Here is a 16,594-nt window from a genome sequence, read left to right on the forward strand (position 1 = left end):
AATGGGCCCGAATACATCCATTCTTCCACAATTGTTGTTATTCTCTGCATATATTTCTCATAATCACTAATAAAAATAAACACATGCAAAATGTTTGTAAAACAGATGCGTTACATTTTATAATATTTGTACAATAAATTATTCACTTCTACATAATTTTAATTAACTATTAAATTGATTTTTTTTAATTCAAATTTAAATTGGTTTTTAAATATTCAAAAAATATTTAAAATCAGGAAGGATACAAAAAATTCTCTCATTTTAAGTTAAATAGTAAAATTATTATATTTCATCGTATAAACTTACATTTTTTCATAATAATCATTTGTGTTAAAATTAACTATCAAATAATTAATTTTCAAGTAAATAATAATTAATTTTAAAATAAAAAAATCTGTTTTATGTTAAGTTTAAATTTAAAAAAGAACAATTCAAAATTATTTTAAACTCTATTATTCTTATATATAAATTTATTTTCAATTCTGACTTCAATTCAATTTATTTTAAGTTCTTTAATTACGGTGATTTCTTATTTTTTCAAACTTACTTATTTCGATCGTTGGAGGAACTAGAAGACAATCTTTCGAAATATCTGTGATTTCTCGCTTCGAAAGCAAGAAAAGGAAGCTCAGAAGATTTTTTGTGAATCAGTATTCGTTTATCATTTAGCATTTGTTTTCTATGCATATTCTTGTTATATATGTCTATTTCACTATCATTTATTTGTTTGTCCCAATATAATTTCGAATCTCTTCTTTTACCAATAATACTTCTACTTTGATTATCAAAATGCATAATACCGAGTTTCGATTCAAATATTTCGTTCTAGATTTAAATAAATTTAAACTATATATTAAATGTACATAAATGGAATATACGGTAATTGATTTTAAACAAAAATACAGCAGAGAGAGAGAGAGAGAGAGAGAGACAGAGACAGAAAGCTCAAATAATTAAAACAAAGTAATAACTATAAACAGCCTGATGCTTTGTAATTATAATCGTTATAAAATAAGATACATAATCATTATAAAATAAAACAAACATAATGCAACGTTTCGATCTCTATCAGATGACCTTTAGTGTACGCATAAACAATTTAGAATGAATAAATCTATAGAAATCGCATTATTTTTAATCATTAAACAGTTTTGATTTACATCAAAATGTCAAAACTGCTCTCAAAACTTGTGGCAAGTACAATAAAATATGCATCTAAATATATATGTCAGTGTATATTTAAGTTTTTTTCTAAATAAATATTATAAAAAAAGGCTAAAAATATAAATTATAAAATTATAATATTCCTCAATTCTAAAAAATAAAAATTAGAATAAGACTGATATATCATTCTGATAAATTAAATTTCCAATACCACGCAAAATAGGTTTTACTTATTTTTATTAATTTATAACAGAATTCATAATTAAATTTTATTCATTCATATTAAAATCTGAATTTAGTGAAATTATATCGATAATTATTTCCTCTTCTGAAATATTTTATATGGCAAATTGAAAAGTGAAAAAATAAAAACATACGCTGTGAATATTAAAAATTTCTTCAACGTCACAATCGTCATCATCTATTGGGCTATCTGATGTTATTGATGGATATGAAACAGGTTTTAAATATCTGGTATATGTCTTATCAAAGTTGGACTTAGGGCTTATAGGATACATGTATGTCGTTAACAAATTATTATCCGCTGTTGCATATATCGTTAAAAAACACACAGCAAGTTGATTATCGTCCGAAAATTCAATAATTAAGCAAAACGATACTGGTTGATTACTCTTAAACGTTACTTTTGCTTCCAGTTCTACGTATCTTGCAACAAAAAACAAAACAACATTTTAAATATTCTTACATATAGAATATTGCTTTTTGTGAAAAAAGTAATTCTATGCTAATATTTTCTAAATATTATTAAATTATAATTATTTATTAATATTTTTAATGATAAATAACAGAAAATATTTCAACTCACGATTCAGGAGAGATGACATTACCGTTTGGAAAGTCAACGCGCAACAATTCATTTTTGTAATCGCCGCTGCATCGCGGCGTTAAAAAGTTCGGCCGTATAAACGCCGTGTTATCAAAGTGCTTTGCTCGGATTGTAAACTTTTTCTCTACCGCCGTGCCGAGAGAAACAGGCGTAAAATATATCTCCGTTGGCTCAACGTCGATCGAACTGGCGGGAAACTCGCCGTCGAGACGTAATTTATTGAAGACGCCGTCGTCGAGCTCACCGCGAATGTATATCGGTGCCTCTGCACTAAAATTGCCACGTTTTCTCGGCTTGAACTCGAGAATGAAAGAGACGTTATCGCCAGGATGTAAAGTGCACTCGATCGCATCTGTTGTTCTTCTGATCTCCGCACCGCGAGACCATTTTATGGTGAACGGGCAATCAACTTTGTTAAACTCCTCGATATTTATTGACATTAATATTTCCTTCACCGTTACTCGATTCTCTATAAACAACTCTTCAGATAGCTAAAGAGTAAAAATATCAATTTAAAATGCTTTAATTAGATGTAAAAATTTTTGATCCTATAACATAAAATAGCTTAATATAAAATTTCTACTATCTATGTATAAAGATAAAAATATTTTAACTCATTGTATAGAAATTTTTTCTACACTTTTTAGTACATTTCTGCATGAATCTTTTTACAACTATTTGTGTTTCTATTTTTTTGTATTCTTTTTTATTTCATCGATGTAAAATCTTACTTTGTTAGTCAAAGCGTTGAATCGAAACAAAAGTTTGCTGAAGAAAATAATGCGGCCAGCCACGGTATAATCGATAGATACAGTTGGTAGTTTATCAGGTAATGTCGTCATGGAAAAACCTGATAAATACATGTAATGAGCTTCATGCCATTTCAAAATTTCTGCTGGTCGAATGCTCTTGGGATTCAACATCGATACTGGACCAAGCAGCTCATTTATCACAATCGGCAAATAGAAAGCGCAACTGGCTAAATCGATTGGTTGAAAGTGCAAATAGAGGTTTTGACTTATACCTGGGGCGATGGTTATCCCTTCCGTACCTTTTTGTTTATTAAATATATAAATCGAAGTTAAATTACCCGATTTATTAAATAAAATTCATAAATTTTCGAGTTATTCAAGTTATTAGTTATTAAAGTTATAAATCTGTGTTTCTTAAGCTGCGATCGATAATTACAGTCTAAGGAATTCTTCAGCTTTTTGCTTTAAACTTTTAAATTGTGACGTTTTCAGTAAAAAGTTTCTGATGTTACCGTAATCCTTAAGCTTTAAACAGGCTGACCAGATTTTAATTGTAAAATTTAAAAGATAAAGCCAATTAACGTCACAGCTCAGAGTTTTGAGCAAAAAGCTTAAAATCTTATTATACCTATTGTAAAATAGATTGGAGCTAATTATAAAAAAATTTTAATTGGATGTAATTGCTATTCCTTCATTGAAAATATTTTTTTGCTTCATTTTAGGATACTTCGAATCCGCTTAACTATTTCCTATTTTTTACCATCTCTCATTCTTTCTAATCATTTATAGGAGATACTTTTTTATTTCATTATTTTTATATTGCCATTACCTATTGTCGAACTCTCGTCATTTGCCGACAGAGAAACGTGAAACTCGGGATACTCTTCCAACAAAACCTGGAGTTTCAATAACGTTGTCCCAACGTTCGTGGCTGTTATCTGATGAGTTTGAATGGCACCGATTCTAAGGCGTTTTATGTCTATTCGTTGCGGCACGAGCCTCAATCGCGGAAATGATACATTGCCATTTATTCTATACAGTAACTGTAGGCACCCTTGAATCGTAATGGCAATTTCGATAGTAAAGTGACAGCAAACGTTGAACGTAAGGTATACCTAACAAGCGGTAATGAATATTGTTTGCGTATTACGAAATATTATTACGATTGACGGAGAACTTACCTCAAGAATTGCAATACCGCGCGGAGATATTTTCCCTCGCAGTGGATTAACGTTGCAACCGTGTATCAATGAACCGCTATCCACTTCATACGTCACCTCGTTAAATTCAAAGTTTTGGAGAACGGCGATCACCTTCGTTGGCAAATGGAGGGGTATTTCCCCGAGATTCGCATTGTCATTCACGAATTGAACTTTCGGCACAAATCGCGGTGCGCTAAGCCGCAGAGACACGCGAATTCCGCTCTCGCATATCATTATCGCTTGAGTGTAATAATTATCCTTCATGTTATTGAATTCGTAGTGCACGTAAGCGAGTGAAGTAGCGTTATCCCGCACGGAACCCGATTTCGGTTCTATATAGAATCCAGACATCGCTGATATTTCCCACCTGTGACAATTTATCATTTTGCAGTGCATAAACTATTCGAAATATTCTACAAGATTTATTATCAAGATTACAAGCGCTTGAAAACGATTCAATTATTCTTTAGAGTTAAACACCTTAAAAATCTCTCGTTATTATTGAGACATTGATTCAGAGAAATATCATATGAACTCATACATTAATATTAAACCAACAATCTATCTAAGAAATCAATAGCCATTTATTTACTACATTTTAATAAACTGCTATTTTACTTTTTCAAATGTGTGCTCTTGTCAATAACTTTTTATGTAATAATTCTTTTAATTATTTTGAAACAATCCTTTTGTTAAACATTGTTTAAATTATTTACACGCAGAAAGAAATACATTTTACCTGAAGCGTATTTCCGCGTTCAATTTATTTGTAATTCGAATAATAGAAGCTATTGGTTGATAAAGTTCTTCTCTCGACCATTCTTTCTCAAGTTTAATCTCTCTTTCATCGATATACAATTGTTTGCGAACAATGCAAGCAGTAATATTGAGCTCGAAAGAGTGATTATGATTAATTATATAATTGATATATCCATTAAACTTGCCGTAAACTTCGTCCGCAAAATACTCGATTAATTTGGTCACCGTCGAGCCTGGTTGTAAGATCATTAAATCACCTTCCGGAAAGGAGATGCCCTTGATTGACGTAGCTATTAATTGTATCATCACTGGAATGTCGTTCGTATTCGTTACAACCAAACGATGATAGTTGAAACTATTCGATGCTACCTATCCCAATCACTCAATGTCCATGATTAAAATAATTTAACGAGCTTCTATCAGAATCATTGCTCTTATTCGTTCATAATTCACGAAATCGATTACATTTTTTAAAATTTTATATGCAAGTCTACGAAAATTTTTGATATAATAAAAAGAAACAAATGAAAAAGAGAAAAAGAGAGAAATGAAAAAAAAAGCAGACATTAAAAATAAGTGTTTATAACTTATACATTATTTCTGGTAAAAAAATAAAACCTCTTTCTAAAATAATAAGTTTACAAGCAATTTTTTAATGATTTTTAAAACATCTAATCAATTTTATGAGTCTCTGTATTATATTTTGGATTACTTACCAGTCCAAAGACTATAGTGGTTGGATAAATGTGGATTTTATATATTTGTAAAGGCGATAAAGGTATCAGTATAGCTGCCTTGGTTGCGAAAATCGATTTCTTGAACGAAGATTTTATGTTTTCTGTAAATTTACACATTTGCGAATAATCTTTATATAATAGCTTCCATTTGGGTAAACTTAAAAGGCGTTTCATAATTTCCTCGTCCTCGTCAATTTTTTTTATTGGCAAACTTTTTCTACCTTTATTAAAAAAGCGATTCAATTTTTAAAATATTGAAGAATTCAAATTTTAATTTATTGAACTACTTAACATAGGCTTACTTAAAAGTCCCTTTTTGGACTTGAAAATAATATTCACCGTGCATACGATACAGTAACTTCCAACTTTTATTCTATCGAAACATCGTCTTAATACAGTCGAATCATAAGAATCTGCTGCGACATTAAAGAACAATTTGAAGGAAGATTCAACTGTAAAAATAAATTCATAAGATAGAGCCTTGCTCAATCAACTTATCGAGATGCAAAATTCGAGGAGTGAGCATTCAAATGAGTCAACATGTTAGCAAAATAGAAGAGCAGTAATAATTACTGCTTTCTTTGCCGCAAATTTTAACAAGAACTTCGATCGACGTTTTAGGCATGAGTTTCATCCACTTCGGATAGCAGTGTACAGCTGCATTTGGCGCACATTCTAGATATATCGGTGCAATGGCAGAAAGATTTGTCAGACGAAGCACACGCTGCGATATCTGGCCGACAATTAGGTCTCCAAAATAAAGAGTATCAGGTTCGAAATGTACTTGTATCGCTTCCATTTCACCATAAAAACAAAGCTTTACTACGTCATAGATTCCTTCATCAGTTCTTAATGAGTAAGGCAACATTGAAATTTCCGTCATTGATTCTTCTGTTAAAATGTATAACAAAATAATTAATTACTATTTTTATTACTATTATAATTATTCAAGAAATTATCCAAAAAATTCAAAAAAAATGATCTAAAGATGTTATTTATATGTATAAAATAAGCATGAAGCTATGTTAATAAACTTTATAAGATGTTAAATTGTTTAAAAAAAATTACTCACGTATGTAAATTTTTTGTGATGATGGATTATCCTTTGAAATATCTTTTATAGGATCAATGCCTGTAGAAACATTATTTAAATAAAGATTTGTTCAGTTGACTTCGATGCAAAATAAACTAAAAGAGACACACTGATGATATTTTCCGATTCGATACAATGTACCCTGACTATTCGAATAAATTGCATGAAATCTATATTCTCCTGATTTGAATATTTATTTTTACATATTCTCCATTGCTTTTGCTCTTGCTCTTTTCTTTGTTGCGATAATATATTTATTGGTGAAAATCTAGAATTATATATTAATAGATATTATTTTTAACGTATGTGTGTGTGTGTGAAATATTTATTCCTTTTATAGCTTTATACAATATACAACAATGAATAATTAGACTTACTTTACTTCAAAGATAACACCTTGAAATGGATCTATTCTCCCTTCAAACGGATGAATTTCAAAGAGACTATAAGTCGGATGTTGCTTGCGATCGATATCCTATAAAAATAATTTTAGTAAAACTTACTCATTATTTCCGAGTCAGATTGATTAAGAGCAAAGTCAGTGGCGGAGTATAAATTCATTAATCACATAAGATTTACGTATATTTCAAAGATTCCAATTTAATTACGCTAGCCTTAATTACCTGCGTTCAATTTTTCTTTTATTTAATATTGTAACAAAATGTTTAATCATTCTAAATAGGAACTTTTATGACATTTAAATAAATAATTATAATTGCTCAAATTAATTAAATTTATTATCATTTCTACTTAAATAATCTTCTATAAATTTTAGACATAAATATTTTAAGTAAAGTGCCAATATTATTTTACATTTTAAGCTTCTAAACATTGCTTTTGATAATCCGCTACTGGCTAAAATTTCTAAATTTTTGTAACAATCGTTTCGTACTGGAATGCATTTTACTTCGTTATCAATTTCACCAAGGACAACATAATTGGATGCTCGAGACGAAAGATTACGCAGGACAAAAGTATCGTACCTACAGGTATTTTCTACCGTAGGTGGAAAATCGATGAGGGTAAAATCTCCAGTCGTATTCGAATGATAAATTACTAATTTTGGCACAATTACATGCACTTTGATGGGAACGCGTATATTTGGAGTAGACTTAATCCTAAGAAAATTTATACGAATTTTTCTTACAATGATAAAAATTACGATGACAAACAGCAAAGATATTTTACCAAAATTCGCTATAAAAGATGCCTTCGTTTATGCCCGTTAATTTAATTTGAAGTATTATTTCTTTTTGTGGTTTGATTCTTCCACGAAGAGGTTTTATCATTAAGCCTAAATCATTTTGTCCGAGATCGATCGAAAATCTGGAAAATTTTAAATTTTTACCAATTTATCTCAAACTTTATTTTATATTTAAACTTATTTCTCATTTAAAATATAAATTATACGAAAAATCTGATTAGAGTTAATCCATATTTCATGTAGACAATACAAAAATTATTTTTATAATCTAAAATTATTGTCTTTTATACGATAAAGAATTAATTAAAAACCGAAAAAAACATGAAAATATTTTTCTAATAAAAATAAAAAATGTATTACCTTTTTTAATGCAATTTTATTTCTAATGTCCAAAAAATTTCTATAAATACCACAAATACCTGGTACTTTTGTTTCCTTCGTTACAGATTGTTATTATTTTTAAATGGGATGAATGGCCAATATCGACAGTGCCAAAGTCAATTGATTTCGGTTCGATGTTGATATATTCGGTGGCTAAGGTAGATATTACGTGATAATTGAAAATCTTTCCATTGATCTCAATCGGAATTATTGCACGCAATATAGACGGTCTTTTGAATTCGTAAGTCACATATGTTGTTATACTTAATCCAGGACTCACTCGTATTCCACCTTTCAGAGTTTTTACTTGAAAAACCTTTCGAAAAATGATAATCATTGAGAATTTCTCTTACTTCTTAAAATGTTTAATTATGACTTACACAGATTAGACATATTTACTATAGAATTTAGCGGGCAGATTCTGATAAGCGCTGGTTTATACCCGACATTCTTGATAATAATACGCTGTCGATACGCAACTCCTTCGAAGGCTTCGTTGAATTTTATATGACTCGGTGAGATGTATACATCATCATACCTTATACCTGTTGCTGACTCATCTATAGCGGGTGCTATCAGTGTTTTCTGTCTCTTTTGCATCGAAATGATCGACTTTTTGTGATGTAATATTAATATATAAATTAAAACATAATAATATCTTCAGAAAATGGCATTAGGTAGAAATATTGTATGAATACATTACAGTTTATCAATTTTTAAAAAATATTTTATTTTTCTTAAAAAAACTAATTTATTAAAATTGATCTTGTTTATAAATATCCGCATTTTTCTATTTTATATGTTTTAGTGTATCTAGCTTAAAACATGTTGTTCGTTTTAATTTTATTATACTTACAGTTGTTGTTGAAAGATTCATGATATTGACTTAAAACGCGGAATTGTAATACTTATAAAAAATTGATTCACCGATTAGAATCAATCATTTAAACATGCACGTCTTTAATTAATATTTGCAAAATTATAAATCTTATATTATTTTATATTTGACATGTTGTCAATAGGCATGCTATTCATTTCTGCTGTTCGAGAGAAAATATTCTTTTGTTTCCGAGGAAAAGAAATAAAAAGAGATATATGGTGGAAGGAAGTCAGGTATGCTCGTTTTCAAGATGAATTTTGTATACGGTTCTGGAACTTCTGGAAAATTTTTAATCCGGAAAAAGTAGTAAATAAATTATATTCAAATTCACAATGTAATATGAGATTTGTTAAATTCTAAGCATCAAATTAAAAAAATGATAGTAATAAAACAGTGATTCGTAATTTTTACATTCTATTGAGTACGCATTCCATTTCAAATAAATAAGTAATACGGATGTTTGCTTCACTATGTCATAATTGTCGCCACGATACGTTTACATTAATCTCAAAAATTAATTACACATGCGAACTGCTGAATTATTAGCAATCGTATTTTGAGAGATAAAAACCCGAAACGATATAGATACTACCTTCTTGCTCGAGCATAGTGTGAATGATGCACATACAGTAATCTCATCGTCGCGGCGCAGGTCGGCGATTTTACGTAAACAAAAGTGCGTTGTACATAGCCACAAATACGCAGCAAGATTATATTCTAAATGAAATATTTAATTCTTTATAATATAAATTAATAATAATTTACCCGAACATTTTACTTTTTAAATTCAAAAAATAATTTTGTGTGTGTGTGTGTGTATGTGTGTGTGTGTGTGTGTGTGTGTGTGTGTGTGTGTGTGTGTGTGTGTGTGTGTGCATCATAGGATATTAAATCTAACATAAAGATTATTGTTTTATTTAGTCAAATTTAATTTAAATTATTTAAATTATTAATTTAAATTATTTTATCATTACTTTGTGCCAAACTTTTGCATTTCCAAAGAAATAATATTACGTTATTTTAAATAAATAAATCGAGAAAATTTAATTTTGAATTTTAAACATTTAAACATTAGCATACCTCTGAATTCTTTACACCAGGAATAATATTAATAAAAACGGCATTTAATTTTTCGATGTAGTAATTTAATGAATAAACGATATATTGGTACTCGATGATTTAGATATATAAGTAACTTAATTTTTTAAATTAACGCCTACGCATACATATACTTATAGTATATGTACTTTAAAATGTTATATATTATGTATAACAAACATTTATAGCTTAATTTTATTTAAATATGTATTAATAATTGGAATCAATTTAGTTTATGATCGCTTAAACTACGATGTTATCTCTATTTGGATGTTGATCAAAATCAGGTAAGCCGATTATAGGTATGCTCTCAATAATTTTATGAATCCAATTGACGTACATAGAAACCTATATAATCATAATAAACATGAAACAAAATAATATATAATCTAATAACATTATAAGTTATGTAAATTATTAATATTATATATAACATAATTTATTAATTTAATAAATGATTATAAAAATTAATGTAATTATTGTGCGTGACAAAATATAATAAAAAATATAATAAAATACACTACAGATTTTACTTTAGGATAACTTACGGATGACAAAATTATATATTGTAGATGTAAACTTAACATATTCAGCATTTTATAAGGATATTTATATTATTATACCTTTGTGAAAACAGCATAGAAATTCGGATCACATACATTGGTACCCAGTTTTCGTGGGCTCACAGAAACGACTCCGTGAATTTCCCAGACACTGGAATTCGGTCGCTGAAGCACCAAACCTCCACCGCTATCTCCATTGCATACTCCAGTACCATTCGCCCATCCGGCGCAAAAGGAAGTGTAAGTCAAATATTTTCGGAAATCTCTATTTTGGTTTTTACGACACTCATCGTCGGAAATGATTTTTACTGTAGTTACCCTCAAGACTGAACTAAATGTGTCGTTCTCCGTTAACCCCATGCCTGAAAAATAGGTCTCAAGTTCCAGGAACTGTTAAAAAGATCCATTTATTAATTGTTGCCAATCACAGTTAGCAACATAGATCTTTTTATCTTTAATTAGCGAGCTTTAAACTAAAATTAATTACTTTTCTTTTAAAGCGTTTTTACGTTACGTGAATAAAGAATTTGTACATAAAGAATTTATTAAACATATTAAATAAAAAATTATGTGTGTTTTTTTATTCTCTAATTATATCAGATTTTTAATGTAAAATTTAGATTTACCGGCAACTAATCCAAACCCACTGTTTCGTTGATATTCTAGTAATATCGCATCGGAATTCCGAGGAATGCAAACTGGTCCAACAACCGTATTAATAATCACAGCTTTTTTCAAAATCAGCAACGCGATATCCGAGCCATAGTTACTTTCGTGATCTTGATACGCGTTCTGCAACTCGATGCTTTCCACGTCGATCACTTGCGCGTTTTCCCCTATTTGATTTAAGTCACTCGAGAGAATCCCGAAAGCGACACGTATCGTATCTGCAGCAGTCTTCCAAACGCAATGACCTGCAGTTAACACAACGCGTTCTGCTATCAACGTGCCGCCGCAAAAGAAACTCCACTGACCATCCTCGTGCGAGAAAAGAGTGGCTTGCCACGGTAGTGTCTCTTCCTTTTCAACGCTCCAACCCTTTACAATTAGTGCTGCCGCTAAGAATATTAACATTTCTTATATAAATTTAAAAGTTTAGATTACCACGCGATTATTTTATATATGTATGTAATATTATATTATATTTATATTATATTATATTATATTTATATTATTTTACATTATATTTTTTTAATAAGAAAATTATTCATTACAATGATTAAAAACAAAGGACATCGTATTAAGAATTCCAAAAGGGCTAACTATAATAAAAATAGTAATTCATAAGAATTCGTAAGAAACTAACCAGTCATAGTCGAACGTTGAAAGAATAATCGACTATGATTGATCAATTTTTTACAGCTCTTACGGCTCACTTTATTGTAGACTGCTTCTAAAAATACTTATGCATTTGCTTTAAATACAACAATTTTAACGAAAATGTTGAACAATCATGGTTTATTAGTTTTTTCTAAAAATATAACACTTGCTATAAAAAAGATATTTATGAATGACAACACATATTTAATTAGTGTTAATTTTAATTCATTGAAAGTAAGCAACCTGTCGAACCTGTGGAGTCTCTCATCCCACAGACAGGAGTACAACTCAAAAGTGATTGGCTCCACGTGCCATCGTGAAGGCACATGACACTGGAAGATCCTTTGTGACGCTCATAAAATGCTGGACAATCAAGAAAAACTCTCGTGCCGACTGGGAGGGCCTGGTCACAAGACAACCACCCTTTGTGAGGACCCCACATCGCCTCACATTGTCTAATCGCATGATGCGCCCCAAACGGCGCTGGACACGTTATTCCTTCCGTCTCATTTTCTGGAATATGTTATATGCGCGATCGATCGTAAAAAAATAATTTATTTGATAGATAAAAAGACAAATCTCGCATTCCGATCGAACGTTACTTACTGAAGGTACAACTCGGAACATTGGGAAACCATCGGTTATTTTGACAGTAAATTTCACTGGCACCTTGCAAGGAGCCTTCGACGTCGCAGACATAGTCAAGGCGAGTGAGCTCGGGAACGACTTCTCCCGGTCGACATCTAGAGCATCCGCTTACATTGTAATAGGTCCCCGCTTTTGCGGCGGGCAATCGACAGGCACCTTCGGGCAACGTTATCCCGCATAACGACTCATCCTCGTCGCTCCAGTCGTGACAATTAAGTTGAGAATTACACTTCAACTCCGACCGAATGCATCCGCCGTAAGCGCAACGAAACCAATTTTCAGGACATCTGTAGATAAAAAATAACGACTACTAAAGAGCATACAAAACTTGTGTCAAGTGACTTAGATTAAGTATTTCTTATAGTATTTTCAATCGTAAAAAACAATTCCATAAGTCTATGCTTTATTACAATAAGTTTTAAAGTTGTGTTTTGAATTTTAAGATGAAAAATCAACGATTATTGTTTTTTTGTGACTGAAAATCTACTCTGGTTAGAGTTACTTGACATACATTTTTACTTGACATGACGGGACCTTTCTGATTATTAATGATCTCTATTAATTATGTAGTCACGAAAAATAGTTTTCATATTCTGGAAATATTGGAAATGGATATTTTGCAAAGAATTCTCGTAATTTCAATAAAATAACGAACATTGACTGAAAAAAATCAATTTTTAGTAAAATAATTAATCTCTTAGAATTAATATAAAACCTTTTAATCATGAAATTAAATTACAGAGAAATTACTCAATCTAAGTCGCGAGTTATTTTTAGTGTACGTACTCACGTGCTTCGCACAGTTTTGCACTTTCATCAGACGCATCTGCGCAGTGTCGAGTACCATCGCACACTTTAGTCATCGGTAGACACTGCCGTCTATTCTCGCATGTAAATTCTTGATCTCTACAAAAATAGAAAAATAAACTATTCGAATTTTAATTTTTTAATCAACAAGAAATAAGTCAATTAACCGGCATTGCGAACATTCGTGATCTTCACAATTGACAGCCGTGCACATGCTCGAGTCTTCGTCGGTGCCATCGACGCAATCCTTCACGCCGTCGCAAACCACTTCCTGATGAACGCAACCTCCATACGAACAACGGAACGTATGCTCAGGACATGCATATTCGCGACAGAATGTCTCATTCTCATCGCTCCCATCTGAACAATCTTTGTAGCCTTGATAAAAAGCGGAAAGAATATAGGATAAAATTTTTTAAGTGTAAAAAAATAGAATATCATATTATATTAAAAGGTAGTATAAAAGAAGGGCAAAGAGCCAATAACGTATAAAAGAATTATAATTTAGATAAGCAAACCTAATACAAAACAATTAAAATACAATAAAATAAAACAAACGTTTCAACTCCAATTGAGTAATTTTCAATGCAATCTTACAATAATATAAATATCGTTCTAAATTAAAAATTCGTACATAATCTTACAATATTCTTACAATTCCTTAACAAAAAAGTTCTTCTTCCTGTGTAATACGCTGTGAGTCATTTATATCAGAGCAACTTAATAAAATTAATCTAATAATTACAGACCATTGCACACCTCGGCGAAAGGTATGCACTCTTGATAAACAGTAGAACATTGGAAATCTCTGTCGGAACAAATATCATCGACGCTTCGGTCACAAGCGATTTCATCACTAGCGTCTATACAATCTACCAGACCATTGCATCGTGCAATACGACTCACGCAGGCACCGTAATTGCATTTGTACATATAAGTGGGACACCTGCAAAAAGATTTAATAATATGTAATATTTCATAACGATTGTTCAAATTATTGTATATATATATATATTATTATTTAAATTATTACAATTTATTCTGTTAATTATATTTCCAAATAACATTTATGCGTCTGAAGGACATTTTTTAGATGTCTTATGTCTAAAAAGATATCTAAACGTGCACGTCTGCAACGTGCATGTGTTATCTGAGATTTTTTTCGATATAATTAATAGAACATGAAGCTGATAACATGAACAATCGTGATTCATGCACGCGTATGTGAAAGCGGATATGCACATGTAAATCCATATCACAAATGCATTTTTTGAGATATTAAAAGTATTTTAGCAAAATGTCACAACGTTGTAACAAAAATTCGAATACGTAAAATGTGCTTAAGACTTTTCTCGAATATATGATAGAGAAGGTACAGTAAAGTAAAAAAAAAATAGTCTTATCAGTACTTTAACTGTTTTATCTTTGGTTGGAAAAATATCCGGTTTTTTTTGCGATACTCCTGGTTTAGTGACTAATGGCGGAAGTTAACGGAAAATATCTTCTTACACAACATGACGGCAAAGTGTTCCGACTTCGTCTGACGAGTCCGGACAATGAGGGATACCATCGCAAACGTTCGTTAATGGCATTACGGTGCCGTCCACGCAAATAAATGTCAATGATGAATACACTTGGCTATTCTCTTCTGCGATAATATGTATCCTACTAAATCCTGCAAACTCGCGTTTATTAATGACCTCGTCACGATTACATCACCACGCACGTACGTTCATAATACCAATGTACTCTTTAATGCGAGATTAAATATCTTCAATATAATAATGCGACCATTACGGTCCTTTATTATGCATGCGCTTTATTATGTGCAAACGTACCGAGGATCGTTGTAATTAATGCGATCATCCCTAAAGAGTAATCACTACTTCTAAAAATTAAGATTGCTCTTCTCGACACAGACTTAAGCGAAAATACATAGCCTTCGGCTCAATATATACTCGTAATTATCTGACAAATTATTCTGGTACTCGTACGTGCATAATTTTTATAGCAGCATGAAAAATTGTATATTTTGTTCGTCTGGACACAATGGAATATCTCATGAATGCTGTTTATTATCAAAGACAAAAAAGTACAAGCTGCAAAACATTACTACTTTACGTTTCTAATATGTGAAAATATATTTACGTTATTTTCTTTATCTTTAGTCTTTTTCTTTATCTTGGAAGGATTCAAAATTAGAATAAAATAAGTCTATACTTTATAGGATTTATTTTAAATGTAACTTTTAATATTCTAAGTACATCTTAGAAATTTAATTGATACTATAACTTCAAAATTTTGTTATCGTTGTCGATATCTCAAATTTTGATAACCATCTTTTATTTATTGATCAAATAAAGTTCTACAATATCTATTGGCTGTTAAAAATTCGTTTGTATTACTAACAATTATTGGCTACAGATTATATTTCTCGGAACAACTAAAACTATAAGAAAACAAGATATACTTGTCTTTTTTGTATTGAAAATTTAAGGGAATTGATATTCATTGAAATTTAGTCATCAGTTGGCTGATATCTTCGTGGAAAGCTATCATCTGATAAACGAGTAATATATTGCTTATCTTGGAATATACTCATCATTGACGACTTAACATTGTTCGTCATGATGTAATTAAAGAAACATTAAAGACAACTTCCGAAAATGTAAACCATGATTAAGTCCTAAAAATGGATCGTAGAAATAAGAGCAATCATTTTAATAGCGTATATGTGCATCTATGTAGCTATCTCTCGAATTTCCGATTAATATAACGTAAGAATTCAAATTTAAAATTTATTTAATTTATTTATGTTTAGTTACAATTCTATATTTAAATACACATATATCATAACATATTAACATTTATGTACTTATTATAAAATTACATGTAGATTTTACAATTATATACAAAATTTCATCGGCTTTATTTAATATTCCTACAAGCCATTGGAAGTAGACTTGTGATAAATGTCGCATTGTTTCCACAATCGATGATTTGCACCAATGATCTGATTCTCAAAGGATAGGACAGTATGGTTGCAGAAATAACGATAGTAACATATCGATATATGTATGTATACTATATAGGGCGTGTGCGTTCGTTATCGGAGGCTTCTTATCGTTCGGTTTGTGAA

General features: G+C 30.5%; 2 protein-coding genes across 6 annotated transcripts; both read right to left on the minus strand.

Annotated features, from left to right (window-relative positions):
• Positions 1 to 4,218: 4,218 nt before the first annotated feature.
• LOC105153498 (cilia and flagella-associated protein 47-like) lies at positions 4,219 to 8,836 on the minus strand. The gene is made up of 6 exons (XM_087409870.1): positions 8,539 to 8,836; positions 8,178 to 8,455; positions 7,743 to 7,880; positions 7,447 to 7,672; positions 6,932 to 7,029; positions 4,219 to 6,822 (listed from the first exon to the last, which is right to left on the minus strand). The coding sequence occupies exons 1-6, from the start codon at positions 8,737 to 8,739 to the stop codon at positions 6,609 to 6,611; spliced, it is 1,155 nt and encodes a 384-aa protein (XP_087265996.1). The 5' UTR covers positions 8,740 to 8,836; the 3' UTR covers positions 4,219 to 6,608.
• Positions 8,837 to 10,162: 1,326 nt separating this feature from the next.
• On the minus strand, positions 10,163 to 15,556 carry LOC105153447 (modular serine protease-like). Of its 5 annotated transcripts, none has more exons than XM_011068298.2 (10): positions 15,294 to 15,546; positions 14,965 to 15,130; positions 14,205 to 14,401; positions 13,623 to 13,833; positions 13,435 to 13,554; positions 12,607 to 12,935; positions 12,244 to 12,513; positions 11,307 to 11,738; positions 10,741 to 11,042; positions 10,163 to 10,465 (listed from the first exon to the last, which is right to left on the minus strand). In XM_011068298.2, exons 1-10 carry the CDS (start codon positions 15,319 to 15,321, stop codon positions 10,361 to 10,363), a joined length of 2,160 nt encoding a protein of 719 aa, XP_011066600.2. In that variant the 5' UTR covers positions 15,322 to 15,546; the 3' UTR covers positions 10,163 to 10,360. The 5 variants fall into 5 exon arrangements, with proteins under 5 accessions (XP_011066600.2, XP_087265992.1, XP_087265993.1 ...); XM_087409866.1 differs by having other exon boundaries at positions 12,253 to 12,513; positions 15,294 to 15,545; XM_087409867.1 differs by lacking the exon at positions 14,965 to 15,130 and having other exon boundaries at positions 10,167 to 10,465; positions 15,294 to 15,540.
• Between the last annotated feature and the right edge of the window lie 1,038 nt (positions 15,557 to 16,594).

This window comes from Acromyrmex echinatior, chromosome 9 (genome assembly GCF_024713525.1).
Source record: "Acromyrmex echinatior isolate Ae372 chromosome 9, ASM2471352v2, whole genome shotgun sequence".
NCBI classification, from domain to species: Eukaryota; Metazoa; Arthropoda; class Insecta; order Hymenoptera; family Formicidae; genus Acromyrmex; species Acromyrmex echinatior.

Excerpts from the sequence above, each read along its gene's own strand:
- LOC105153498 (XM_087409870.1), bottom strand. The coding sequence starts at position 8,739 with ATGCAAAAGAGACAGAAAACACTGATAGCACCCGCTATAGATGAGTCA. Across the intron at positions 8,456-8,538 it reads TCTGCCCGCTAAATTCTATA|GTTTTTCAAGTAAAAACTCT; the intron begins GTAAATATGTCT and ends ATTTTTCGAAAG. Across the intron at positions 7,673-7,742 it reads ATCTTTTATAGCGAATTTTG|GATTAAGTCTACTCCAAATA; the intron begins GTAAAATATCTT and ends AAATTTTCTTAG.
- LOC105153447 (XM_011068298.2), bottom strand. The coding sequence starts at position 15,321 with ATGATCGCATTAATTACAACGATCCTCG. Across the intron at positions 12,936-13,434 it reads AAACTGTGCGAAGCACGTGA|ATGTCCTGAAAATTGGTTTC; the intron begins GTACGTACACTA and ends TTTTATCTACAG. Across the intron at positions 12,514-12,606 it reads TGTTCCGAGTTGTACCTTCA|AAAATGAGACGGAAGGAATA; the intron begins GTAAGTAACGTT and ends AACATATTCCAG.